General features: G+C 43.0%; 9 protein-coding genes across 9 annotated transcripts; 3 read left to right on the top strand and 6 right to left on the bottom strand.

Annotated features, from left to right (window-relative positions):
- Nucleotides 1-3,995: 3,995 nt before the first annotated feature.
- On the top strand, nucleotides 3,996-6,975 carry EAE97_010055 (uncharacterized protein; the record flags this gene model as incomplete). The annotated part of the gene is made up of 2 exons (XM_038880570.1): nucleotides 3,996-6,651; nucleotides 6,707-6,975. 2 exons carry the CDS (start codon nucleotides 3,996-3,998, stop codon nucleotides 6,973-6,975), a joined length of 2,925 nt encoding a protein of 974 aa, XP_038728616.1.
- A 759-nt stretch (nucleotides 6,976-7,734) lies between these two features.
- On the bottom strand, nucleotides 7,735-10,978 carry EAE97_010054 (uncharacterized protein; the record flags this gene model as incomplete). The annotated part of the gene is made up of 2 exons (XM_038880569.1): nucleotides 7,735-10,884; nucleotides 10,946-10,978. 2 exons carry the CDS (start codon nucleotides 10,976-10,978, stop codon nucleotides 7,735-7,737), a joined length of 3,183 nt encoding a protein of 1,060 aa, XP_038728615.1.
- An 851-nt stretch (nucleotides 10,979-11,829) lies between these two features.
- On the top strand, nucleotides 11,830-14,416 carry EAE97_010053 (uncharacterized protein; the record flags this gene model as incomplete). The annotated part of the gene is made up of 10 exons (XM_038880568.1): nucleotides 11,830-12,062; nucleotides 12,135-12,398; nucleotides 12,484-13,054; nucleotides 13,107-13,303; nucleotides 13,354-13,494; nucleotides 13,569-13,745; nucleotides 13,797-13,984; nucleotides 14,039-14,070; nucleotides 14,131-14,273; nucleotides 14,344-14,416. 10 exons carry the CDS (start codon nucleotides 11,830-11,832, stop codon nucleotides 14,414-14,416), a joined length of 2,019 nt encoding a protein of 672 aa, XP_038728614.1.
- Nucleotides 14,417-14,584: 168 nt separating this feature from the next.
- On the bottom strand, nucleotides 14,585-15,155 carry EAE97_010052 (uncharacterized protein; the record flags this gene model as incomplete). The annotated part of the gene is made up of 2 exons (XM_038880567.1): nucleotides 14,585-15,016; nucleotides 15,089-15,155. 2 exons carry the CDS (start codon nucleotides 15,153-15,155, stop codon nucleotides 14,700-14,702), a joined length of 384 nt encoding a protein of 127 aa, XP_038728613.1. The 3' UTR covers nucleotides 14,585-14,699.
- A 380-nt stretch (nucleotides 15,156-15,535) lies between these two features.
- Nucleotides 15,536-16,773, bottom strand: EAE97_010051 (uncharacterized protein; the record flags this gene model as incomplete). Its single annotated transcript, XM_038880566.1, has 3 exons — nucleotides 15,536-15,712; nucleotides 15,768-16,500; nucleotides 16,547-16,773. The coding sequence occupies 3 exons, from the start codon at nucleotides 16,771-16,773 to the stop codon at nucleotides 15,536-15,538; spliced, it is 1,137 nt and encodes a 378-aa protein (XP_038728612.1).
- Nucleotides 16,774-16,818: 45 nt separating this feature from the next.
- Nucleotides 16,819-17,214, bottom strand: EAE97_010050 (uncharacterized protein; the record flags this gene model as incomplete). Its single annotated transcript, XM_038880565.1, has 1 exon — nucleotides 16,819-17,214. The coding sequence occupies one exon, from the start codon at nucleotides 17,212-17,214 to the stop codon at nucleotides 16,819-16,821; it is 396 nt and encodes a 131-aa protein (XP_038728611.1).
- Nucleotides 17,215-19,524: 2,310 nt separating this feature from the next.
- EAE97_010049 (uncharacterized protein) lies at nucleotides 19,525-19,826 on the bottom strand (the record flags this gene model as incomplete). The annotated part of the gene is made up of 2 exons (XM_038880564.1): nucleotides 19,525-19,574; nucleotides 19,628-19,826. The coding sequence occupies 2 exons, from the start codon at nucleotides 19,824-19,826 to the stop codon at nucleotides 19,525-19,527; spliced, it is 249 nt and encodes an 82-aa protein (XP_038728610.1).
- Nucleotides 19,827-21,412: 1,586 nt separating this feature from the next.
- On the top strand, nucleotides 21,413-22,308 carry EAE97_010048 (uncharacterized protein; the record flags this gene model as incomplete). Its single annotated transcript, XM_038880563.1, has 2 exons — nucleotides 21,413-21,992; nucleotides 22,025-22,308. The coding sequence occupies 2 exons, from the start codon at nucleotides 21,413-21,415 to the stop codon at nucleotides 22,306-22,308; spliced, it is 864 nt and encodes a 287-aa protein (XP_038728609.1).
- Nucleotides 22,309-23,762: 1,454 nt separating this feature from the next.
- EAE97_010047 (uncharacterized protein) lies at nucleotides 23,763-25,047 on the bottom strand. The gene is made up of 4 exons (XM_038880562.1): nucleotides 24,845-25,047; nucleotides 24,327-24,793; nucleotides 24,109-24,263; nucleotides 23,763-24,055 (listed from the first exon to the last, which is right to left on the bottom strand). Exons 1-4 carry the CDS (start codon nucleotides 24,955-24,957, stop codon nucleotides 23,882-23,884), a joined length of 909 nt encoding a protein of 302 aa, XP_038728608.1. The 5' UTR covers nucleotides 24,958-25,047; the 3' UTR covers nucleotides 23,763-23,881.
- Nucleotides 25,048-25,530: the final 483 nt, after the last annotated feature.

The following is a 25,530-nucleotide window of genomic DNA, read 5'->3' as shown; positions in this document are numbered from 1 at the left end:
GGACTACGCAACTTAGATCATCGTGTCTCGTGTCTGGACTAGTGAAATGCATATATCTGCTGAGTCTGAGCCTTGGATGATTGTGCTCAGCAAATCAATTCTTGGACAAAATCGGGCTGTAACGGCCCGGGATCCACTTGGGGAGGTAAAGAAAGTAAAGTTTTGTAAATGAAGAAAGAATGGAATGTTCACGATATCGATGCGAAAGAGAAGTCGAAGCGGCTCAAGCTAAAGAAAGCTCGATGAGAGGGAGATGAAACATAATAGAAGGCTAGCTAATATAGGAAGTTTCGGCCATTAATTACCTAGAGTGTTCTCCGTGTCACTCGTGGCACCATCGCACAGCGAGAGAGATGTATCGAATGATCACATGATATCACCAAACGATCTGGGTGATTTCCATTTCCATCCGATGATCGAGTCCTGTTTCGTAACTCGGGTATCTTGATGGCCTCTCCAGATGGATGATCCCTCATTGCCCAAAGATGATTACATGAGAATTGGGCGTTAGCAATCTTGCAGTTGAAAGGCCACTTCCGAGAGTTAGAACGATGATCTTTGGATAATCCTTGCACTGCAGTGGAGATCTGGGGCACTAGAAAGCAACTGGCTCAGAATGGGCGAGCAGGAGAATGAATAAAGATGGACCGAGGATTATACATCAGAGCTCTTATACTCGGCATACAAGCATTGGCTGGCGTGTTTACTAGTTTTGGCGCCGGTTTCTGTGGTGAAGAACGTCGAACGTTGAGAGTGGATAGAATGGATTATGGATCGTTCCGTATATGAAGTTCTAGGGATCGCCTTGGGATTGGAAAAGCTCGTACATATTTTGATATAGGGTATGGGGGATATATCAGCCACGTTGGGTTTTTTTCTTGATTTGATTTGATTTGCTTTGATTTGATTCTCGTAGGAGGAAGAAAATTAAAGGAAATGATGTCATGTGTACAGTTCTGGGAGGATTGAACAAATTTGATGTTTTAGAAATTTGTAACAAACGAGCCAGGTCAGGAAGAAAGGAAGAAAGGAAGAAAGGAAGAAAGGAAGAAAGGAAGAAAGGAAGAAAGGAAGAAAAAATAAATTAAATAAAATCAGGGTCAAAAACGTGAAAAACATGCCTCAACCACACTTTGAGACGGCTATAGGCGACATTGGTAATTGGTCCACCAATACCCAGGTGGTCTCAAGATCAAACGACGGGAGTGTCCTAGTTCCCCCACGCCATGAAAGAAGAAAATGTCATTGGATGATCCACAAGCTCTGGCAAAAAGGCAAAAGGAAAAAGATGCAAAGAATAGTTCCTGCAGTGTGGAAAGGTACTCGGTGAAAGGATATGTATGTACTGGCGTCTCGTTTGATTCAAAACTCCGAGTGTATCTGGATTCTGGATTGATTCCTACCTGAGACTGTGCTTGCTGTGCTGTGCGTACACTGCCGTAACAAAGGCTCGTAAGGCATCAGAAGAGTGGAGAATCTTCTGCAGCCCAATGAACTGAGCCCTGCATGAAATTACACACCCCTTGGAGCGCGACGGGACGGAAATGACAATTGATGGCGGGAAGTCAGGAGCTATAGCTATGGGTGATAGCTTTCCCAATCTATCTATTTGACATCTTCATGGCTAGGTGCGTGTTTGTGCCTGATCACCAGTTGGGGGAAGAGAGACAGGAAGCTGTTATTTTGGTAATGCATCAAATGAGAAACTTTACTTGGCACTGAAAGAGAGACAAGTGATGCAAGAGGGAGAGGAAGGAGGAGAAGGAGAGTAGTAGAATAGGTAGAAGATGTCTGAAGCGAGAAGGAGTTCCCAATATGGCTATATGACATGAGGTATATTTTCCAATTTGAGTGAAGTGCAGTTTGAATGAAGTGGACGCGGGAGACAGGAAGGACGTTGAGATCATGCTGGGTACTAGGTAGAGAGGAGATGCTTACTAGGTAATGTATTCCGTTGTTTATATGACGGAGGTACTAGATGCTATATTGTATTGTTTATATGATAAGGGTACTAGATAATATATTCTATTGTCTATATGATGGAGCAGTCACCCATTGAAGACAGTCGCTTCTCAACGACCAATATACTCGAGTATGTCTTTTCTAATAGGAAACTAATTAATATCACTACCTACCTAGGTACAATAAATCATTCACTATTCTGGTACTCATGAAATCAGTTGAATGTTCCCTTTACCATATTACTCTTCAATAACTTCAGTACACTTGACTTGACTTGTACTTGACTTGACTTCACATCACACATCATATCACACATCATATTTCAGACTTCACACTTCACACTTCACACCTCATTTCACTTCACTCAACCATAAAATATAAACCATAAACGGTAACCATCCAAATTGAACATGGCATGGATATAAAAGACATGGGTCCATTTTCGGTTCTTTTTTTTCTATCTGTGTCCTCCGTAGTCTGTTCCAAACGTCATGGTCAAGGGTTCAGCGAATCTCAATCTCTTGTCATCTCATCTATGCATCTGTGCGTACACTCTGTCCATCCGTATACATTGTACAATGTAGTCTCCATTCAAATGAGGGAAAAAGCAGAAGAGAGGACCCATCCATCATACATATTGAAAGAATCCATACAGACTCTGGTATTAGGTACACACACGCGCACTTCCTCCATACCATACAAGTCCATAACCCCCTCCAGACATCGAATACATACACTCACACATCCATACACCCACACATCCATACACTCACACACCCATACGATCTCACTTGGGCTCACTACCTAGTCCATCCATCCAATATCACAAAAGAAGAGATAGCAAAGGAATCCACATCTGGGAACACTAAAACTCTAGTCGCATTATTTCCCCGTCTACTTTTTTCTATTTCTCTTCTTCAAATATATCAAATCCCATCCGATCCGACTAAACTACGACGACGACGACGACAACAGCGACGACGATAAAGAAGAAGAATAAAAATATACATACATGTATACATTCTTCCACCTCCTCTAAAGCCTTCTTTTTCTCCTCACTTATTGTATCGCATGTATATCTCTTGCCTCTCGAGTACGTACATAGGAGAAATACTAAGCAAAGCAATAAAGGAAAAAAGAAGGCAAACTTAGAACAGAACCTTGGAAATCGGAAATCCAAATCCAAATCCAGTCACACTCTCCTCTCCCTTTACTCTCTTTCTTTCTTTCTTTCTCTTCCAGCACCACCACCTCGTCGTCCTTCTTTTCTTGCTTATTATCTTCTCGTCTTCTTCTGCTCCTGCAATCCTGCATTCGTAGCAACAATTAATTTTTGTGTGTACGCCGTCGACCCAATCTTCCAATCCAATCCAATCGCATATGTCTTACAGTCCACCCACCCAGCGGGGTTAATCTTTTTCAGAATAACGCAAAACACCAGGCAGGCAACGAAAGCGCCACACCACATTCTCACCCCCCCCTCGACTTAAATCTCACGACCGATTACCCCATATCTTCCTACTTGGGTGATTGCCTCTGTTACCTCATTCTCATTCTCCCACTCAAATATCGCAATCATAATCACTTATCTGCAAAACATCATAATTTCAGAATTTTACTGCAGTCAGAGATCCATTCCTGCAACTATCCGTCTACGCTTGGATTATTGGTAGCCTTACAGTACCAAGTATCTGCAGACTCGAGTTCGGACATTTTATATTGAAGATTTTATTGTTTGTTACCCACCAATCCCGCCATGTGTACAACTCTTATATCGTGAAAAATTGGGCAGGCGACGGCATTGATAGTCACTTGATTGCTAACGATCTCTCGGATTTTCGCTAGACTAAAACTTTCCACAAAAAAAGCTGACAATATCGAGATCGAGTCCAAAATTACATTGCGGCGAAGTTCGAGTCATCATTCCTCCACTTTCTCCTCTCATCATTCGCTACAGACATCGACTCTTCAAATAATTCAAGAGTTGAACAACTACATCCCATCATAATATTTTGTATACAAGCATACTCAACATGAGTGACCGATACAGCAGACACACACGACCAAGGTCACCAACCTACAATCCTGCGCGAGCAAGTCTCCCAGTCGATTTGTCATACAACAATCATTCTTCGGGATCACACACCCATCATCATGTCGTACCCTTATCTCGACACGAGAACCCTCGAAGTAGCAGCTCAAGCTTCAATTCTGCTCACGTTCCCATTACCACAACAACATACAAAGTCAAACCTGACCATCGCACTGCCAGCCGCACTCGCAGCAACACGGTTGATTCTCGACCCAATGCACATACCGTATTCACATCAATTCCAAAGCATCCAACGGTGGTTCATACTTCGGTTGTGAGACCTGCCAGTCCATCCATGAAGAATCCATATCGCGCTAGCCAGGAAGAATATTACACAATTCCAGCTTCATCTCGAAGTTCTCATCACCACACCAGATATGCTTCTTTGGATAATGCCGACATGAACAGATCCTCTAGAGACTCCCACGGGCACAGAGAGCCGAGCCATCTCCGAATTGGCATTCCTAGTAGCAGAGATATCCCTGGTTATATTCCTACCCCATCAACTGCCTCATCATACATACCTACTCCAATTACTGCATCGTACTCGACTCCAGCATCTACTCCATCATACGCTACAACCACAACTACTACCACCAAACCTCGTGGGCCAGTATACACAGCAAATCTAGTACGTCATCCAGATACAGTTGCAGACGATTACGGAGAGGATGGTTATGGCTACACAAATCCCAAAGATTTGGTTACGTATGATTTGAACAACAGTCATCCAAGGCATACGCGTAGGGATAGTATCGACAGTAGAACTCGACCTGCTAGTGCTAGCCTGACCAACCCTCTTGGATTTGGGGAAGCTGTTCAATCTCCAAGATCTTATGATACCCGAGAGCGCGGCCCGCCCCCATCTACACGTGGTTTTGACAGAATTCAAACATGGGACCCTCAACCAGCTTCCGCCAGAATTCCCGTTCCCCATGTCACACCTATTGAACCAATCCAACGCCCAGTTCGTATGGATCCACCCGCAGGCTATGAGAGTGATGGACCTCAAAGACGAACTTCGACCAGGCGACCTGTTTCTATGTACCAAGATAGAGACAGCACCAGGCATGTCCCTAGAGATGAATACTATAGTCCGAGGGAGGAAGAAATGCGAGAACGAAAACCACATCACCGACAGGAGAGATATGATGATTCTGTTGAACAGCGTGGCTTTGGATTGCGCCCTGAGAGAACAGAAAGACAAGAAAGGCCTGCTAGTCGTGCTGAGAGATCAGAAAGGCCGGCTAGTAGAGCAGAAAGACCGGAGAGAGTCGAGAAACATGAACGATCCGAAAGACACGACAGATCTCCAAGAAATGAACGTGAGGACGATCGACGCGAGAAAAAGTCTAGCACACACGAGAAGCTTGCAACGGGACTTAGCATAGCCTCTGCTGCTCTTGGTCTTGGAGCTATGGCAAATACCATGAAGCCTGATGATCGTGACGATAGAGATGATGAAAGAAGACGTAAGGATTATGGGGATGATTCACGCAGGAGACGTGAGCGCGGCGACAAAGAGATGGTGGATGTTTCAAATGAACGTCGTCACACTGACTCCCGGGATTCCTCTGAGTCTGATCGACCAGATCGCAAGGAGAGAAGGGAAAGAAGTCACCGCAACGAGAGAGATTCTACTGAATCTGTCGGTAGAGAAGCGAAGGAGAGACATCACAGAGACAGAGGTGAAGTCACACCACCATTGCCTCCTCGCCGCCGCGAAGATGATGATGTACCTGATTCGAGGAAGGAAAGAAGCCGAGAAGAAATGCCACCCGCTTCACGTGATGTTGCTAGAGATGACAGAGACAGACGTTCTCCAGATAACGACTTTGTTGACTTGAGTGGTCGAAATCCCAAGGAAAGATTATCCTCACCAGATGATCGTCCTCGTAGCGACGCGGCAACAACTGGCGCTACCAATGATAATAATTCAGACACGTCAGATGAAGCAACAAACCGTCATCGCAGACCTAGACGTATCTCTGGGGCTGCGGCTGCACCATTCAATCCCAGAGATACTATGGATTTGAAAGCATTGAAAGCTGCATTGGCCGATCAAGATGCACCTGCTGATAAAGAGCCTGTGCCAGTACTAGCTCCTAAACAATCTGCCCAGGAGCCTACACTAGCCCCATCCAACAAGCCACTTGGTAGAAAGTCTATCACCAAAGATATGAGTGAGGTCGCTGAATTAAGAGCCGAACTCAACCGTGAAGAACGAGGTCGCCGTGAATCATCAGCACCCACCACAGGTGAAACCAAACAAGCACGAGTTGTTTCACCACCAAGAGAGAAGGTTGAAGAGAAGCCTGAGAAGCCTGCCATTAAGGGTATTTTACGTCAACCACGTGAGAAATTTCCTGAGGATCCTTCTCCAATTCGTGAAGGTGTCGCTCCTTTGAAAGATGCCAAGAAGGATGGTGTCCCTCCTGATGCACGTTGGACCAAGATTGCTAGAAAATTGGTAAACCCTGCCGCTCTAGAGGTTGGAAAAGAGCGATTCGAAGCTCGGGATGATTTCGTAATTGTGCTTCGAGTGTTGAGTCGCGAAGAAATTCAAGCTTACGCCACTGCCACTCAACAAATTCGAGGTATGTTTCACTCAGTCAATGGACATCATGATAAAATAGCTAACCTCTTTTATAGCCGCTAGAGAAGAAAGAGAAGAAGAGGCAGCTCGTGAACGTCGCCGCGCAAAACGTGAAGCCCGCGAAAGACGTAATCGTAAACGAGAAGAGCATGGCAGAAGTCGTCATCAATACAGCGAGTCTGATTCTTCTGATTCTTATGAAGATGATAGACCAAGAATGTTGGAACAGGCTCCTCCTGGTTCTAACAAGAGACCTGTTTTTGGTGATGATGCACAGATGAGTGGTGGACTTGGCGAGAGAGATAGGGTCGAGGTTGGGAGATGATGGAATGATAAAGTGATTGAAGCAAATCACTATTAACGATCATTGTTGGCAGCGTTCACGGAGCGGTATGTTATCACGACATTTGAATTCTTGATCTCGACGAATAGAATTTTGGTTTCAGAGGGTTACGGCAATGGGAATGAATCGGAACGGAAAGGAAAATATAGCAATGGAGGGTGGTGGAGTCATCAATCAAACAATGATAGCAGAGAGATGTGTGTAAGAAAGTGGAATCTTGTAGTATATAGATGGGAATACTTTTTAATGGCTATGGATATGTATGGATTTGCTACTGGCTGGCTGGATCTGAGGAGGCTCGATATCAGGATGGGAGAAGTGGAAAGTGAGCGTGCGAGTTTGTGTGCATTAACGGAGCGTGGCCTTTTTTTTGGGAGATGGCAATTATGATGATGATGATGATAAGATAGATGGGTGGGTGGGTGGATAAATAAATAGATAGATAGATACCTATGTAGCTTGGGATGGCTTGGGATAGCTTGATTTGATATGATTTGATATAATATGAAATGAGATATTATGCTATTATGAGATATTCTATTCTTGGACTTTAAGTGAATAAGTGAAGGAGTGAATAAGTGAATGAGTAAGAGGTTTTTGTGATACTTTCTACAGGTAGGTAGGTAGGTAGGTATCTTTGCTATGTACGATCTATCACTATTTACTACACTTATCAAATCTAGCACCGCTCCAAAAGAGACTGTTCACAATACACTTCCTTACACAGGTATCTACACCAGCCTACTTCTTCTTAATCCCCCTTCCGCCTCTCCCCCCACTACTCTTCCCCTTATCCCCCTTTGCCTTTGCGGCCGCGGAGCCCCCTCCCATCATAACCCTCACCTTCCCCACCGGCACAACATTTGTTGTTTCCTCCGGTTTCCACCCCTTGATCAAATCCATTTCTCTCGGCCAGATTCTTTCCACATCCATACTCGATTCATCGAGGACACCCTTCGCCGTACTCGCCGCCATCCACTTTCCGAGAATTTCTCTCACTGCTTTACCTTTCTTCTGCGCGCCTGGTTGGATCTTGGCTTTGTATTTATATTTTCCCATCGCAGCCCATGGTGCACAAACCGGTATCGCCTCGAGGATTTCATCGCCCGGTAACGGAAGACCGACGAAGGAATCGAGTGATGTCATGGTTTCAATCTCATTATCTTCATGAGTATCGATACCATCTTCAAGCATCAATTTGCGCATCTCTTCATGCTCGGCTGTTTCCTTTTGCGTACGTTGATGTTGAGCTCGTCGACGTTCTTTTTGGAATGCCAATTCGGCTTCTCGAGCTGCTTTAGCTTTCGCTTCTGCTTCGGCTTTCTCTTGACCAGCTGCAGCTCCAATGATTTCTCGAGCAGCGATACGATCTTCTTCATCTTGGTCTTTGTATTTCTGTGCAATTTTCTTGGCCTTTCCTTTTTTGCCTCGCTTAGCTGGTGCAGGACCCTTTTTGGGTGGGTTTTGAACGGGTGTTGCTTTTTTACCAGTGGTGATAGGCTGTGATTGTGACTCCTCGACCGAATCTTCGTCTGATTCCTCCACTTGTGCTTCAGATTCCGATGGCTGGGGCTTCTTATCGTCGATTTGAAGATTCTCAAGCTTCTTCTGTGTGGCGACTTCATCAGGTTGTTCTGTTTCACCCTGTAGAGGGTTAGGCTTCGAATCGGCATCTTCATCGTCCGAATCATCCACATCTTGATGATCAGCCTCAATTTCTTTGGTGGCACTTGGCTCATCTGCATCAGATTGATTCAATTCGCCCCCGGAACCTTCATCGTCAAGAAGTGAATCACCTGCCGGAAGAGCATCTGTGGTTGTGCCACCAGAAGGCGAATCATCTTGAAGTCTATGTTTGACATGTCTAGCTTTACTCTCATCACTGATTTGGAAAAGAACTCCAAAACCAAGAAGTAGCTGAGCAGGAGGTAAGAAGTTCTTCTTCCCATGAGTATTGAAGCTACCAGCGGGAAGAAATTCGCCAGTAGGGGCAGATTTTGATACTTGATCTGCAGTCACCCACCAAGCGGACATACCAGCTTTAGAATCCCAAGCACTTGATGTAACAACTACCAATGTTCCAGCTTGGCTTAGAGTTTGTGGAGGAATTGGGGCATCGGGTGTTTTTGGATTGTTTCTAACAATGACGGATGCTGCACCTCGTATATCTGCATGCAAGTATATATCCCCTTTCTTGAGATATCTCTTATAAAGAATCTCACTTTGTTGTGCATCCTTTCCTGCAAGTACTAGATATCCATCACTAGATATAAACCAAATGAATTTCTCGAACCACATCTGTTTTCGTACAGGTCGTAAGATCGCCTTCTCTTGCTTCAAGCCCTTTTTTAGATCCTGAGCTATTTTCGCTTCAGTACTCTTCAACGCCTTAGAAGATGATTGCAGGGTTTTGTCCTCTTTTGATGCTGCTGAACGTTTTTGATCGAAGTAATTGCGCGCATTGGCCCATGGTGACAGTGCAAGATCAATATCAATAGGAATCCGGGTATCTGCAACCTTTTCCTTCTTCTTATTGGTCTTGACGGTATTGTCCTCATCTTCACTTTCGGAGACGTCACTGTCAGTCTCGTAGGTAGAATCTTCATCTTCTTCAAACGCCTCCTCATTCAGCAAAATTGTTACTGTATTCTCTTCCAATTTCAGGGGCAGTTTAATCATCGAAGCTACCGGATTGTCGAACTTTTGCTCCCTTTCGATTAGGCGTCCAATTTCAAACCAATCCATGCCTTGCGCGATCAAGCCATTAACAGCGTCTGTTACTTCTTGAACCCGCTCAACATTAGCCTGTAAAGCACCGGCTTTACGTTCATTCAGTGCTTGAATCTCTTGTAATCCGCCTAAACGTTTGGCCTGTTCATTTCGTGCCGCCTGAATTTTCTTTTGGGCTTGCTTTTCTCTCTCTTCAAGCTTTGATTCCAGTTTTTGTCCCTCAATTGAAGAGAAGAACTCATCAACAGTTTTGTTGAACCCTTCGAACTCTAAGAAGACCAATGAAGGATCGTCCTGGAATTGCTTTGGTTCGAAGGGATGAAAATCATCGTAAAGTAAACCTTTTCGAATACCTGTCTGACTTTCATCAGCTGGCGTCTCAGAGTCCTTCTTCTTCGCTACAATGTAACCCTTTGCAGTCTCGGAACTAGTTATCTCTTGAACAACTCGTTGAGCTTCTTGAAGCGATTTCATCAAATGATCCAAGAGATCTTCACTCTGCAAAACTTCGGCCGGTTTTAGAGAGGAATTGAAATTTGTGACGCGCATTGCATGGTCCACCAGCATCGGTGGAAATTCTGTGATGGACACAGCTAATGCCTTTCGTAATGCATCTCCAGGCTTCTTCTTCTTCTTTCCAAAATCATCCTCTCCCTTATCCACCCCTTTTTGTAAAGCTTCTTGGAGTCGTTCTTTCGTCAAATCAGGTATTCCTCCATAATTCTGGCGATTATCCAAAGAGTATTTGAGTCCAACTCGTAATTCTTCTTGAGCCTCTCCCGGGTCGACCACTCGAAGTAAGGTTAGGATGTTTAAGTCCTTGTCCGTGAGAATGATATTGCCTCCCGCATAGAACTCCAAATATAATTTGTATTGTCCATCACTGAATTGAAATTCGATTATGCGATCTGTTCCAATTTGAGAGACCTGGGTTACTCGTCTTGTTTTTAGGTATTTCCTTAATCTTTGCACAAATACACTAGGAGCAGCTGCAGTCGCTCGAGAGAAATCGGTGAGATGACATCGAAAGCCAGAATCTATGAGAATCTGCTGTTTGTTATCTGGTTTCGCAAATTTTATCAAGAAAATCTTCGACGACAAGTCGTAGATATTGGAAACGCGCAAAGTAACCAATGCATTGGAAAGTTCATGGGCGATGACCTGAGAAAGTTAGAAGGTATTACAAAGCGAAGAACGCCTATTAAAGCTTCATTTGACTTACCTTCACGTCGATAGAAGAAAATCTTTGCTTCATCTCGTCGTTGTGGCGATAGTTGTATTTTTATTTTCTCAATGTTTACTCACTCAGTACTATTTTGCTATGGTGGGGGAATTGATGTAATTCTGCACTGAAAGTAGTTCAGGCACACCGTACCCTTACATCACCATGATTGCATCATGGTGGGGCTTAATCATCATCACTCACTCGATTTAACGATGACGAGAAGACCTCACCATCGCCGTTCACATTCATTGATTGCTGAGCTTCATCAACGTTGACTATTTTTGTTGTTACAAATATTTTCAACCCATTTTCAAAAATGAAGTACCAAGTTCTTGCTATTAAAACCTCAAAGAAATCCGAGGCACCGCGTTGAGCGGCAGTCAAGCATGGTTGGTATATAGTCAATATCCACCGCCTTTTCAAATGGGTATTGACCGATAGATGAACACAACCTTTTGACCCTCGAAATTGCAGTTGAATGGCGCCGGTAACACGAGTTTCTTTCATCCAGGTGATGATCTACTGTATCCCGAACAACCTTTGGTAATTACCACGAAAATACCGTTATCTATTGATAGCGTGTAGGAGCGAATGAAACTGAATCTGCTTAATCAAAGTTTGATTCAATGATGCAAGATGGTCAGGAACTTGAGATAACTTCCTAATTCAGAATGATACATAAGTACTGCACGGTACTAGCATTGATTATGTCAAGTTACCTTCCGGATTGACAACAAGTGTTGCAGGGTTCGTAGTACCTGTCCATCGTTTGGGCGATGCCCCTCGTATCTTCACAAGAGCTTCAAAAAGTACATAAGCTTTTGTCTGTAGGTATTGCCCCTGATATTTGCCAAGCTCGTTTGTTCGTTCGTTCAATCAAAATGCATTTCCATCATTTTGCCTCAATTGCATTATCGGTTCCTGGAATTATTGCTGCTGTTCTTCCGACCTCTGATATTCTTTCCACTCGTTCATTTGTTTCCCACGAGAAGCGAAACACACCTCATACACAATGGATAAAACGTGACCGGATTGCGAGCACGACTTTACTTCCTGTGCGTATTGGTTTATCCCAGGGTAACCTCGAGAAGGGACATGACTTTCTTATGGATGTGTAAGTAGTTCACGATGGAATGGATATGAGGGTTATATCTTTCATCCCTCCATTATGCTGATTACTTGACAGTTCGCATCCAAAATCCTCAAATTATGGAAAGCATTGGACGGCTGAGCAGGTACATGAAATGTTTGCCCCTTCAGAGGAGACAATCAATACTGTACGAGATTGGCTAGTCGACTCAGGAATTGCCGCTAGTCGAATTGTTCACTCCGATACAAAGGGATGGTATGCATTCGATGCGACGACGAGCGAACTGGAGAATTTACTCAATGCTCAGTACTATACATATGAGCATTCTTCAACTGATGAAATAGCTGCTGCATGTGATGAGTGAGCCACCATTTTCATTGATTCGTATGCAACAGCAATCAGAACTGCAATCTACTCGTGAAACCAGCTAAACAATATCCCATAGATACCACCTTCCAGCTCATGTTCAACCACACGTGGATTACATTACTCCCGGTGTTAAATTAATCTCCACGAAGAAGAAATCAGCATCAAAACGTAACATTCTTGGTGGAAGTAAAGGTAAAGACCACGAACCCTTACGACGACCAAAAAGTCCATCCGGAGGCTATTCACATCACAACTCGAGTTCATTGGCGACTTGTAATGAGGTTATCACCCCAGAATGTATCAGAGCCCTCTATCGTATACCTCTTGCCAGCAAAGCGAGTCCCAACAATGCAATGGGTATTTGGGAAGAGGGAGACTTTTATGATCAAGAAGACTTGGATTTATTCTTTGCTAATTACACTCCATACATTCCCAAGGGTACACATCCAATCCCTAATTTTGTGGACGGTGCCGTGGCTCCAGTCTCTGTTGAGGAAGGAGGTGGAGAAAGTCTTTTAGATTTTGAATTGGCATATCCCTTATTATATCCTCAAAAACTGGTACTCTATCAAACGGATGATATTAACTACTCCACCGAGAACCCCACTGTGGGCGCATTCAATGTATTTCTCGATGCTATTGATGGGGCATGTTTCCTTCTTCCTCAACCTCAAGATGTGTTACTGACGATCTTTTCAGTCATACTGCACATACTCAGCCTATGGGGAAACTGGCAATGACCCTGTTCTTGACCCTATCTACCCGGATTCCGCCGCCGATGGATACAAAGGAAAATTAATGTGTGGTGTCTACAAACCCACAAATGTAGTCTCAACATCCTATGGCGAAGCAGAAATAGATCTTCCTGAATACTATCAGAAGAGACAATGCAATGAGTATATAAACTTATCACACATTGAGTGATGAGATACTTACATTAAGATAGGTATATGAAACTTGGACTTCAGGGACATACATTCCTGTATTCTTCAGGAGACTTCGGTGTTGGTGGAGTTCCTGGTGATGCTTCAGACAGTGGATGTTTGGGTTCGGATTCAACAATTTTTAATCCTCAATTTCCTGTCAAGTACGTACCTTCAGTTATTCACATTCGGAATCCATTCGATTATCAGCGTATGGTTCAAGACTAACACTTGATAGTTGCCCATACGTCACAGCAGTTGGTGCCACGAAAGTTTACCCTGGTCATACAGTTTTCGAGCCCGAAAGTGCCGCCAACGATCTCAAAGGCCAACCATACAGAAATGCATATTCTTCTGGGGGAGGATTTAGTAATGTCTATGAAATTCCCTCGTATCAAAAAGAGGCTGTGGCATCGTAGTTTCCCCCTTCACGATAATAAAGCTCTTTTCTGACAGGCCGTTACAGATATTTCAAGAATCATAACCCTTCTTATCCATACTATGAAGCCAGCTCCGGTAGCAATACTAGTATAGGGGCTAATGGCGGAGTATACAATCGTGCTGGAAGAGGTATTCCAGACGTTTCTGCAAATGGAGACAACATTGCTACATTCCTCGGAGGAAACTTCACTTTGAACGGGGGTACCAGTGCAAGTATGTCTTCTTCGATCCAAATATCCTCTTTTAGTTCTTACTAAAACCTTCTAGGCACACCCATTTTCTCTTCCGTCATTAACTTGGTATGAGAATCTCTGTTTTCCTATCCTTTCACTCAACTAACATACACTTACCAATCTTAGATCAACGAGGAACGACTCGCTGTCGGAAAGTCCACTGTAGGATTTATTAATCCGGTTCTTTATGCAAATCCTCATGTGTTGAATGATATCACCAATGGAAGTAATCCTAACTGTGGTACTGCTGGGTTTAGTGCTGTGTCTGGGTATGTTTCTTCTTACTATTCTTTCGATGCTCATTGGCGAGGAGCTTGCTGATTTGATGATGTGCTGTAGATGGGATCCTGTTACCGGACTTGGAACGCCTAATTATCCAAAATTGTTGGAACTCTTCCTTAGTTTGCCTTAATTGTTTGGACAATGTTATGGCAAGAGCATCTAAGAGCCGTGTGCTTTGAAATGGACTTGATTGTATTTATGAATCCATACTGGAATCACCACAAGATTTTGATCAAAAAAATACAAATGAAGGAATCTTTGATTTCATGTCATAGAATGTCACAGCAAAAAAAATACATCAACTTTACATTAGTTATCGTACATTACATTCGCCCCATTACACACCAATACCACTTGATACGCCAATACCCTCTCCAATCCGTTTACCCACCCATACACATCCCACCCCAAACCTATTTACAAGTAGTAACACTCCAATCCACCGTATTATTCCCCTGTCCTGGCACCTTTGGTTTGAAATCCAAATACACCAATTCTCCCTTCTTACTCTCCCACTCGCCATTCGTATCGCGATAATACACGATCTCGTCGCTGCCCGCATCACGTACTTCGACAGTAGTGTGAGACAGCACGCCGTCGGTGCTCCATTCAATTTTGTAGCAGGAATCGCCCGTCACGAGGAAGGGCGCCGTGCAGCGTTGGTTGTTGTCGCTGTCGAGACAGCTTTCAACCGCGTAGTCGAGGACGTGTCCGGAGGCTACTTCTTTTGCTGAGGGGGGTTAGTAGGGGTTTGGAGAGGGAGTGGCAAGGAATGGAGAGGGAGAGGGAGAGGAAAACATACGTTTGGTGAGGGTGCCGGTCATAGCGAGACCTGCGGTCAAAATACTTTGGGTATTTGGGAGATACATTTTTCTTTGGTTATTGTAGATGTTTGATCAATGGATTGGATTGAATTGATTGATTGAAGGGATTTCGAAAATAAATGTTTTTTTAGGATAAGAGTACCAGAAAGAAAAACAATACTTCTCCATCCTTATTATGTACTTAGCTATGTGCCAAGGGATATGCCTAGCGTCTATGACGATGCAATGTCTTAGCGGGGAAGCAGAGGTGGCGGGAGCGACAGGAACCAAGGTGATCTGCGCCACCATATTTAGAAAGTGTCTAGACTGTTATTTCCAAGGTTATTTCGAATGATATGAAGGAAGTGAAATTCATAAAAAGTTCCCATTCATAACTCATTGGTATACGATACGATTAGTCATAGAATCCGCTCTCGGATTCTAAATCACAGTGACGAGCCCGAGGATCGTGCTAGTTTTGCCAGTTCGTGAGCCGCGGTTATGCGACCTGGCTTTGCTTTGTATGGTAAGCTTAATTCCCTTGCTTTTTTGCGCATCGAAATTGCCTCTTTGCTATCCCCTACGACTTTTAAGAATGCAGTGCTTAATTCGTCCGCTTTCCACTGCTCTGGTATCAGAAATCGCTGAATGTAAAATGACTTGGAAAAGGACACTTACATAAGGAGCCGCCTTCCTACTACCCCAAACTCCCACACCCAGGTACTCAGCCTTTACGGCATAATCATAAAGATCGACCCACAGGGGTAATACGACTTGAGGAATTCCCGTCCCAATAGCTTCGTAGAAACAATTTGCTCCTCCATGATGGACTGAAGCAATGATATTTCCTGTCTCTAACAAGACGGCCGGATCGACTTTTATCCATTTGGACATCCTTACACGTCCTGATTCGAGATCCGGAGAGAGTATATCGAGAAATTCATCGCTGAATGGGTGGCGTTTGTTGAATTTCCACAGTACCTGGACGGCAGTATTGTCGAGTAGAATTCTGATCGCTTTTGTCATCTCGGTTGCGGCACTGAGATCGTAGTCTACCACGCTTCCTAGATTTATCAAGACTGTTAGGGAACTTTTAGGCCGTTCAGATAATTCTGGATCTTGTTCTGCAGCTGTGGCTGTTGAAAGAAAAATAGGTCCGCATTGGACCACATTCTCGGGAATGATGTCGAGAGGGTATTCGAGTTCTTGAGAACTTTGGGATATCCATGGATAGTCTTTGTGATATACGGTGAAAAAATCCAAGGGGGTTTCAATTCCGTCTTCTTTGAGATATGCGCGCTTGAAAGAAGTAGTTGGAGCGAATAGCACACTGTATGCGAGACGCAGGTTCCTGTATATGTTTGAAGGAATGAGGTGCCAGGGCACTGGATATGGAAATGCGGAACTCAAACTAAATTTGTGAGTACAATTTGTGACGGAAAATTTGATTTGCTTACACTGGATACTTCCAAAGTACAGCTCCCCAAGGTTGATACTTTGCAAAACTATCTTTCAGTGTATTTGGTGAGATGATAACATGATTACGTCCCTGAGCTCTTACAGCATCAACGCCAGGACCAAATATTGGATCTACAGCCACAATAACTGGATCTACAGTATCCAATATATCAGAGATCTCTCTGTAGATATCAAGATAATCGGGAGCCGTCCAGGGCATCACCATTTTTTCCAAGTTACTGCAAAATTTGTTGAAATCGGCGAGTGAAGGTTAGTTGATCGCCAAATCAACGTTGAAACCACCACCGTTCAAAGATTTCTTGTATGATGGACCTTTCAATTCGTGGAAAGTAATAGTTCTTTCACTTCCCGTTTTTAGTGCGAAATCAGAGATGGAAGTAATGTCATCCTTTAGTTTGTCAAACGTTGCGAAATGGATATCGAGATCATTGTACTCCGTGAGTAAAGCATGACTAGTCGCCAAAAAGACATTTGCAAATCCATGTTCACTATTAGTGACAAATAAGACAGTGTTATTCTTTCCACGCCATTCTCCAATCTTTTTCGCGACGTGATTTTCTTCACTCTGTGTTGAAGTTCCGGCATATAAATATGCTATGTAGGCAAAAGTTGCCGCGAGTGAAAAGTAAAAAGGTCGCTTGAACATGTTTTGTCGTAATGGATGAAAACGAGCATGCAGAGAAGTTGATCGAAACTCTATAAAATGTTGGTGTTTCCTCCTCGCTCTATAGATTTTTGGGGGTTATGTAGTTATTAATCTCCTGTTGAAGATCTACTGACACCTATCTTTACGTGAAGGCTATCTGTTGCATATCATGTACTTACATGCCGAGTCATTTAAATGAGCTGTAGAAATCGAATCTTGGCTTGTGTGTGGTGTATTTACCTGAAGCCCATATTACTTTTCCGAGATGGTGTTACCATGGCATTTCGCAAAGCAACTGACGATGACTGGCCGACCATTTCGCTGGCATCTAATTCTATCGCTTTGCATTCTTTTCCCTCGAAAGTATGAAGTAAATCGTCCACCAAAAGGAAGCACCATTCATATAGAGTGAAAGATTATTTTATCGTAAATTCTGGGTTGAATGATGAGTAGCTAGGGTTTATAAAGCTGTGGCTGACAGATGCAAGCTGAAGCACTCATTTGATTGTCCAATCCAAACGGGGGTCTGGGGCACCATGAGCCGGTGATCTGACTATTTGTTGAGATGATATGCATGTACAGCGAGAATCGAGAAGGATCTCCAAATTAAGGTTGGCCATCGGATCTGATACCATATGTAGGTTACTCCATGATAAGCCTTGGAGCCATTGAGGAAAATTGGTAGCACAAACGAAACCATTCATTCTCTGTCAATGGATGCACACTTGTAGCTTCCAATCCTCATTGTAAAGAGTTTCATAGTTGGTATGTATACGGCAGAAGTTCTCATCTGAAAATTTTGAATGTTGTAGATAGGTACCTAGTATAAGTACTCGTAGTTAGAAATTATCGTGGTAACGTTTGAGGTTTTGACAAGTGATGATGATTCAGGTGTTTGACGCTAGTAATACTAGGGCGTTCAAGCTCTTTCCAGAGAATTCCGCTGGCGCGGAACAATTTCGGCCAAAGAATTGCTCAACCTCACAAGAAACAATTCTGTTGTTGCCGACACATCGGAATTCTTGAAGATTAAAAGGTAGAGTGGCATTCGTTCTTGATGTCGGAGGATGATTATATGGCCTTATGCTGCTCAAATATTGTCTCTTTCCAACTATCGAGTCAAATAAAAATGTGCTCCCGCTAGGCGTCAAGCTGCATAGCACACAATCTTTTCAATCTGCATCTCGTTTCTAACTTCTTACAATCTCAAAGATTTTAGTATCTCTCAAGAATCTTGTATTAGCTACCGCTGCCTACTAGTGTCTGCGCTAGATCTCTCTATCATCCAGCGAGGCTCACTCAAAAAAGCTTTCAGACAGGGCCGCGGCTATACCGAACCCAAAGAAAGGTTATTCCTCGTGCAGTTGACCTTGAGTAAATATCCATCGACATCATAGTCATATCTAACAACCGCTCTTTAGTAAAAATTCTACGTCGAGTTCTTACTCGTCTGATGAAGTTAGATCGACCATGGATTCTCTTTCACACGCTGTCTCGAAAGCGTCTAAAAGATGCAAAGACGCAAAGACGCAAAGACGCAAAGAAGGAGGTCATTTCTACTAATGAACGTGAATTTCTTAAGAAAGAAGGCTGATAATCGTTGCTCGAACGCTGATTTTCTCCCAATTATAGAACAGACTTTGGCATGGTCCAATGCTGGTCTCCCACAATAGGGCACGATGAAGGTGAACTTGTCCATCCAGGTTATTCCTCAATGAGTTGTGCGAGGAGCAGAGGACAAGCAAGCTCTAAACGAACCTGATTCATAATGTCTACATCTTTACTGTTATCTTTACGAGATTTTTCGATTGGAGACTCCGTGTGTCACCTGAGAAATGAAGTGGTTGGTTTATCCGTTCGGGAAGAAGTTGCTCTTGGTGTGTGTTTTGCTATATCACTGTTGGCACGATGCTATCTTTCTTCCAAATTACTAAGGATGCTTTTGATGACCTCAAGGCCAACTGGTTAGATGAAATTGACTGAGGTCAAGCTGGTTCCTCGGCCATAGATTTGATGTGGTTTCAATTATCACACATGATTATTCAGGTAATTCTCCACTCAATTATTTTGGCTCATTTTTTCATTTTTCTTTTCATATCATTAAGTCATCCTGAGATTCCACCGCTGAAAACAGGAAACTCATGCCAATCAAAAACCCTTCTAATACGGGCTCTCAAAGTGTCAATGGATTACCGCTAAATCCTTCTCATTCCCAGATCATCATTTTAACATCCCATCATAAATCATAAATATCATCCAATTTCATTTCATTTTATTTCATCATCCCTTCACGATCAACTCCACTTGCCTCTACGCAGGTGGCAATGGGCAAGTAGTCCAATCCGTGATGCATTCAGCCTCTGCAAACAATCAGCATTGTTACACATATCATATTATCTAAGCAGCGACATACCAACACTGGCGACACAAGGTGCGAAATCTTCATCTGTGCAACCATGGCCACAACTCTCCAACAAGCAGACAGCATAAGCGCCTTGCGCATCAGAACAACTGCATTCCTCCACGCGAGCTTGAAGTGCAGCAGGAGTTGTTGGACGTGCAGCGACAAGAGTGAGGCCGGCGAAGATGGCAAATATGGTTGAGAATTGCATGCTGACTAGATTCTTGGATCTGTTTCTGAATATGAGAGGAGTCTCGTAAAATTGATATCCTAATACTGTTCTTGACGTTTGTGTTGTTGATCTGTATTTTCTCAACGTCGTAATATCACGAGGTATTTATAATATTCTTTCTCTTATACATTGCCACCCAAAATATCTCATATGAATAATGCCTTCCCCTTTCATCGGGCTGCATCTCAGCTCCGTTGTGAACGGTATATGCATCAAATCGCTGCGATGCATTTACAGCGAATTCTTGGCATCAGTCGATTACGAGAATCTGGATAACATGCATACATACATGGGTAAGTGCCCTGCATACAATTACATAAACCACACCTAGAGATAAAGAACTTCCTCGATCTCTGATTTGCACAATCCACAATTGAAAAAGTGTTCACTCTAACGATATGCATCGTTACTGTTATTGTCAGCTCGTCGGAAACTTCCGTGTGGATTCCACCAGACTCGAAACTTGATTTGGATATCCGAGCCGCAGCGAGATCGCTAGGCGATTGAAAGGTTAGTTAACGTGCAGCATGCACGGTATGAGGCGAGACCGTTAAAGAAGGCGATCAATGGTGGGTGCGGGGCCAAGATTAGTAGACCCTTGAACGTTCTCCACCTGCTTCGACACCACTTTTGTGTGATTTTATTTTCGATTACTTGAATATTGGATATTTCTCAATCGTAGTGCAGACGTTGTTCACCGTCTTATTGATCTATCTATAGGATAATTCTCATTTGCAACAGCAGGTGAAATCGAAAATGCCTTTTTAGGGACTTGCGAGAACACTTGATGCAAGGTGCTTATCTCAATGCCATGCATCTGATGCTCAGAATGGACGCAAGTCCGACCAACGAATGAGCAAATTTTTATTTTTTGAAATCTTTCCTGAGTTTTTTTCTTTTCCAAATGTGCTCGTTATACCTGTTTCCCCTCATACTGCCTGTGATTCCAGGTCATATGCTCGCTCTTTCATCTTTTCTAGGGGTCTCATATTATCCTCATCTGGCATGCATTTAATGTAGTTCATTGGCAGACTTTTCCCCGACATGTTCTCCGGCCTCCTTGTTCTGGTCTCTAACTCATTGGATCCTAATTAGGTTGATATTAGACATATCAAAGCGAAGATAACATACTATACACGTATGGGGCTTTAAATTGCTGTGTTGTGGCCATGATGACTATAGAAATTGTACTATGCGCCAATTGTCGGTATAAATTCAAAATATGAGATTTATGAGCAGATAACTTGCGAGCTGTGATCATCTACTTATATCTAGGGCAACTTGTCCTAAGGGCGAATTGTGGAGAGTTTTCACGCGCGGTGAATGGCAATATCTGCGTCTAATCAACTAGATATCAGGAAGAGACGAGCTTAAGCTCCAGACGAATGTGTGAACAATGGCTTTACATGGGTGAAGCGATGGCAAAATATGAAGCACCACGCCTTCACGGATGAGTTGAGAAAGACCGTTGGCAAATATAAAGGTTCCTTGGCTATTTAGTCGACAGTATGTACGTCTTGCATCCTGTACGTCGCAAAGTGATGCCGTACTCATTAACTCGAGAGATGACGACCATTGGCTGTACTGGAGGGCAAGCTCCCATCCTAACTATGGAATTTTTTCGAAATATTAATTATGATGCCACGATACCTCCCTACGAACAGGGATCCATTGATCAAGGGTATAATTGGCATATGAAAGAACCACAAAGAGATCTGGATGATAATCTAATCGGCATGTATTCGCCACAGTCTCTACCCCCTAGCATTGCTGCATTATTATCAGTCAACTGCGATTTGAGAATGCTCGTGGAGAAGAGATACTCCTTTGCATTTGGAATTGCAGAACCAATGGTGTTCTTTAATTTTGAGCTGGATACTCTCTTTCTTAGCCATAGAGATATGCACATCGCCTCCAATAAACTGAGTTTCTACAATTCACTGGTTTACGGGCTAGATGGTGGAAGACAGAAAGATTGGGAAAAGGTCAAATTCCTAGCCATAGAAGTCCTGGTTACCGAGTTTTCTGGAGTGGGTCGTGAAAACAAACATGACATCGATTTTGTCAAGTTCATATCCGTCATTTTTTGTTATTTTACAAGTCTCAAGGAATTGACGGTGGTGTTCAAAGACCATTCTAAAGCCGGTGAACAGGACGATCTGATTTTTTTGAGCCAGTCCGTCTTCATGGCGCAATTACAGTCCTGCAATGGGGATATGTTGAAGACTTACAAGACTTCGAAAATTACAATCTTAGCCCGGCTCCCAGACTTGCGTACTACGATGAGATTAAACTGCTACTTTCACGGATTTCGATTTCTGCGAGAAATATAGAAAAGCTTACAGGAGCCCCTTTTCACGTTCCGGAGGTCGAATCAATGTTCCAAAAGGTGGTTCTCGGATCGGGCTGGCAGAGAGCATTAGAGGATGCACGCCAAGACTACCTGAGAAGTTCATCATGAATGCAGCTGGTAGTCGTTGAAGACGAATCATGGAAGGACACAGGGAGTATGGAGTGACGAGCGGAAGCATACTTGCCAAAGCTTGATGAAATAAATTCTAGAGAGTCTAATATGAGCTTTATATACATCCATGTTGAGGTCGTATTCAGCTAGTAGGAATTGGGCGAGAAACGGCAATGTGCCTGCTTGCTGTGAAGGGAACAACAGTGCGAGAGCAGGATTTGGCAGTACGATAGCACAATCAAATCGCTCCACCAATGAACTATTCAGATAATTCTATGTGATTCTAATACTAGGTAGGTAATGACAGTGAACAAAAGACTTGTAAGATTTTACCCCCAAAATCAAAAGAAGTAAATCCATGAACTATTCAGACACCATATCAGGATTCAAGTCAAAGAAACAAGAAACATCTACATAAATAAATACTAGGAGAAATACAACCAGGAACAGTAATAGCTGCAGAAATTGATTGCGCGCTGGGAAGAGGAAGATTATCACATGTTCCGTCGGTGGGTAGAGTTATTTCTTCGTGGGGAATTGAATATGTGGAATCGTTCTAGAGATTGAGTTGACTTTCTGAAATTACTGCTGAGATTGAAAGGGCGGCGGTGGCAGTGAGGCTGAAGAAGAGGGATATCGAGGCTGAATTTCTGGAATGCATTGTTGGATTAGTGATTTCGCTTTCGTGGATGTCGAGTGTTGGATAGCGAGACTGAAAATTTATGGGGAGAATGATGGGACGAAGTATTGGGCTTTTGATATAAAAAATTACAAGATTCTGTAACCTAGTCTATTTGTCTTACAATGCTGACCTCAGGATGTGTAGATAAAGAAGACATAGATGCGCCAACGTGAACAGCGACGAACAGCTCCCCTAGTTGAGATGAGAGTCCGTAGTAAGACAATAATCTACGGAAATGTAGAATAATATTGAATCTCTCTTGAAATCTTCGTGAATCACATTGAGTGTTTGACTCCCCAATGACGTTCATGCTCACACTACTCATGATTTACGAAGATAGAATCACTCTAGACTCAATTTAAGAGTTCTACAGGGTAGATACTGAACGTAAGTTAATAAAGTCGAGAGAATACATCATATCAAGTATATCAAACAGCATACGCATAGAGATTCAAACATTCCCACTACCGTTTTTCTTCAAGGGCCAATGTGCTTAATGTAATTTTGCTGTCATGCGGTACAGTAAGTACGAAACGATGACAAACTGTTCGATAATAGGTAGCCCGACCAATGGCTCCGAAAGTCTTGGATACGAGCTTACTGAGCTACCTAGCCACTGAAAGGCTTACATCTTGGTACTTCGGGTATGATTTAGTCTTGCGAGCCATGAGAAAAGAAAGAGAACTTAAGTCTAGATACGCACATGAATGTTCATCATCATATGAAGGATCTAGTAGCATATTGAAAAGCACGTGTGCACCAAATTTCGTTCCATTGCTTTGATCGTCTCACTTCGCATATACCATATGCTAAATGAAGGAAGGGCTCTATCTTTCCAATTGTGTTGCAAAATATATACTCAATGAGATCTCCAACGATGATCAGTGATCAGAAGAATGTACCACTATAAGCTCCTGCAAATGCTGCAGCAGCCAACTTTTGAACCGCTTGACCAGGGTGAAAGCTGTTCCACCACAAACAACTCACTCCATTTGTGTTATAACAAACTGCATTTGGGGAACCATAAGCTGTTGGGTTATTTAGGGCAGTGTTGAAAGGAATCTGTGAAGCTGTGTGAGTTATGTACGAAAATCCAGGTCACAGTTTTGACTTACTGAAGTATCGATCACTTTGACAGTAGTCCCAGATCTTTCGGATTGGAACTGAGTGGCCGTGTTTTTGACAAGAGTATTCCAAGCTGCAATGCTTGAGGCATACGCCGCTTGTGAAGTACTGTTCAATCCTAGAACTCTGGGGGTCTTGTTGGTGGCTATTCACTCCAGTCAATTCTTGATTCATGATCGTCAAATGAAGCACCATGAGAGAGACTCACGTGGGACTGTCAGCAATGCAAAGTTTCTACCTCCGTAGTAATACATTATGTCAAGCTGCTTCCAGTAGGTATCGAAGATCTCCGTAAATAGTGTATTCTCATTAGAACTTGTATAACTGAGATCGATATCATTGATACCAAACCATACAGCGAAAAGTGTATTGGCCGAAGTCCATGGGGCATATGAAGGTTTTGGTGCAAGATTAGCAGTGAAGATTGCGGTTTGTTCAACGAGTGATTTAGCACCGTTTGTAATGGAAGGAACGACATTGTTATCCACTGTTGAGCCTCCAACAGCGAAATTATATGATAGTGTTAAGGAGGTATTGTATGCGGTGACCAAATAATCGATCCAATTGAGACCCGCATCTGTTGTAGTGCCTGGAAACGGAGGATTTCCAATCGGATTTTCTGCAGAAGGTTTCGTACCAGTTATCGAGAAGAGTGTTCTTGTGTACGAGTCACCGCTAGCAATATTGATTAATAATGTCCCTCAAAAATAGCTGAGTTATCCTCACAAGGAAAAAAGATATTTGGTTCCTGTTTGTCTAGGCGAAAAGGAGTTTAGGAACGGGAAAGCTATACAGCTCTCAACCAATAAAGGAACGAGAAACAAATATTTAGATAACATGACTCAAACTGTAGTATGTGAGAGCAAAGAACGTCAACAACCTCATGAACAAAAATTGGGTGAAGATGTGTGATAAAGTATCTTCACAAGTCTGGCTCTATCGTCAACTACAACGATACCCCGCAAATTTCCCAAATTCTCCGTGGCTCAATGGCGAAATACGGTTCCCGCAACAAAACTATACCGAAAGCTTACTTGTTGGGTAAATTCTGATTGGGACGGAAGGACTATTAATGTCGCAATTGAATTATAACTCCATTGAAGATTTCCGGCAAAGAAAAATATGCACGATGATCGATCTGAATAAAGCGGAATAAAATCCAGTGCAGAACAAACATTGGCAGAAGCTGGTATTGGAAAAATACATATCAAATCATGAAGACGGGAGAAAGTACCAAGTATCGCTCCATATGTAATTACAATTGGTATTCATCTTAACTTGAAACCATTGAGTACGTGGAAACAATTTTCATTGATAGAGCGCTGTTGTCTCATCAAACTCTGGATACCTAACTCCAATCGTAAATATTCAATGGTCAAAATTTGCTTCGCGGAATAAATTGACACATATTA

Source organism: Botrytis byssoidea, assembly GCF_014898295.1.
Source record: "Botrytis byssoidea strain MUCL 94 chromosome Unknown BBYS_025, whole genome shotgun sequence".
Lineage (NCBI taxonomy): Eukaryota > Fungi > Ascomycota > Leotiomycetes > Helotiales > Sclerotiniaceae > Botrytis > Botrytis byssoidea.
The sequence above is the reverse complement of the archived record's forward strand: the minus strand, read 5'-3'. Positions and strand labels throughout refer to the sequence as shown.

What these genes read in the sequence shown, in the direction of transcription:
- EAE97_010047 (XM_038880562.1), bottom strand. Translation starts at nt 24,957, where the DNA reads ATGTTATCTAAATATTTGTTTCTCGTTCCTTTATTGGTTGAGAGCTGT. An exon ending in TGCATTGCTGACAGTCCCAC is followed by an intron (nt 24,264 to 24,326) that starts GTGAGTCTCTCT and finishes TGGAGTGAATAG; the next exon opens with CCACCAACAAGACCCCCAGA. An exon ending in TCAAAGTGATCGATACTTCA is followed by an intron (nt 24,056 to 24,108) that starts GTAAGTCAAAAC and finishes ACAGCTTCACAG; the next exon opens with ATTCCTTTCAACACTGCCCT.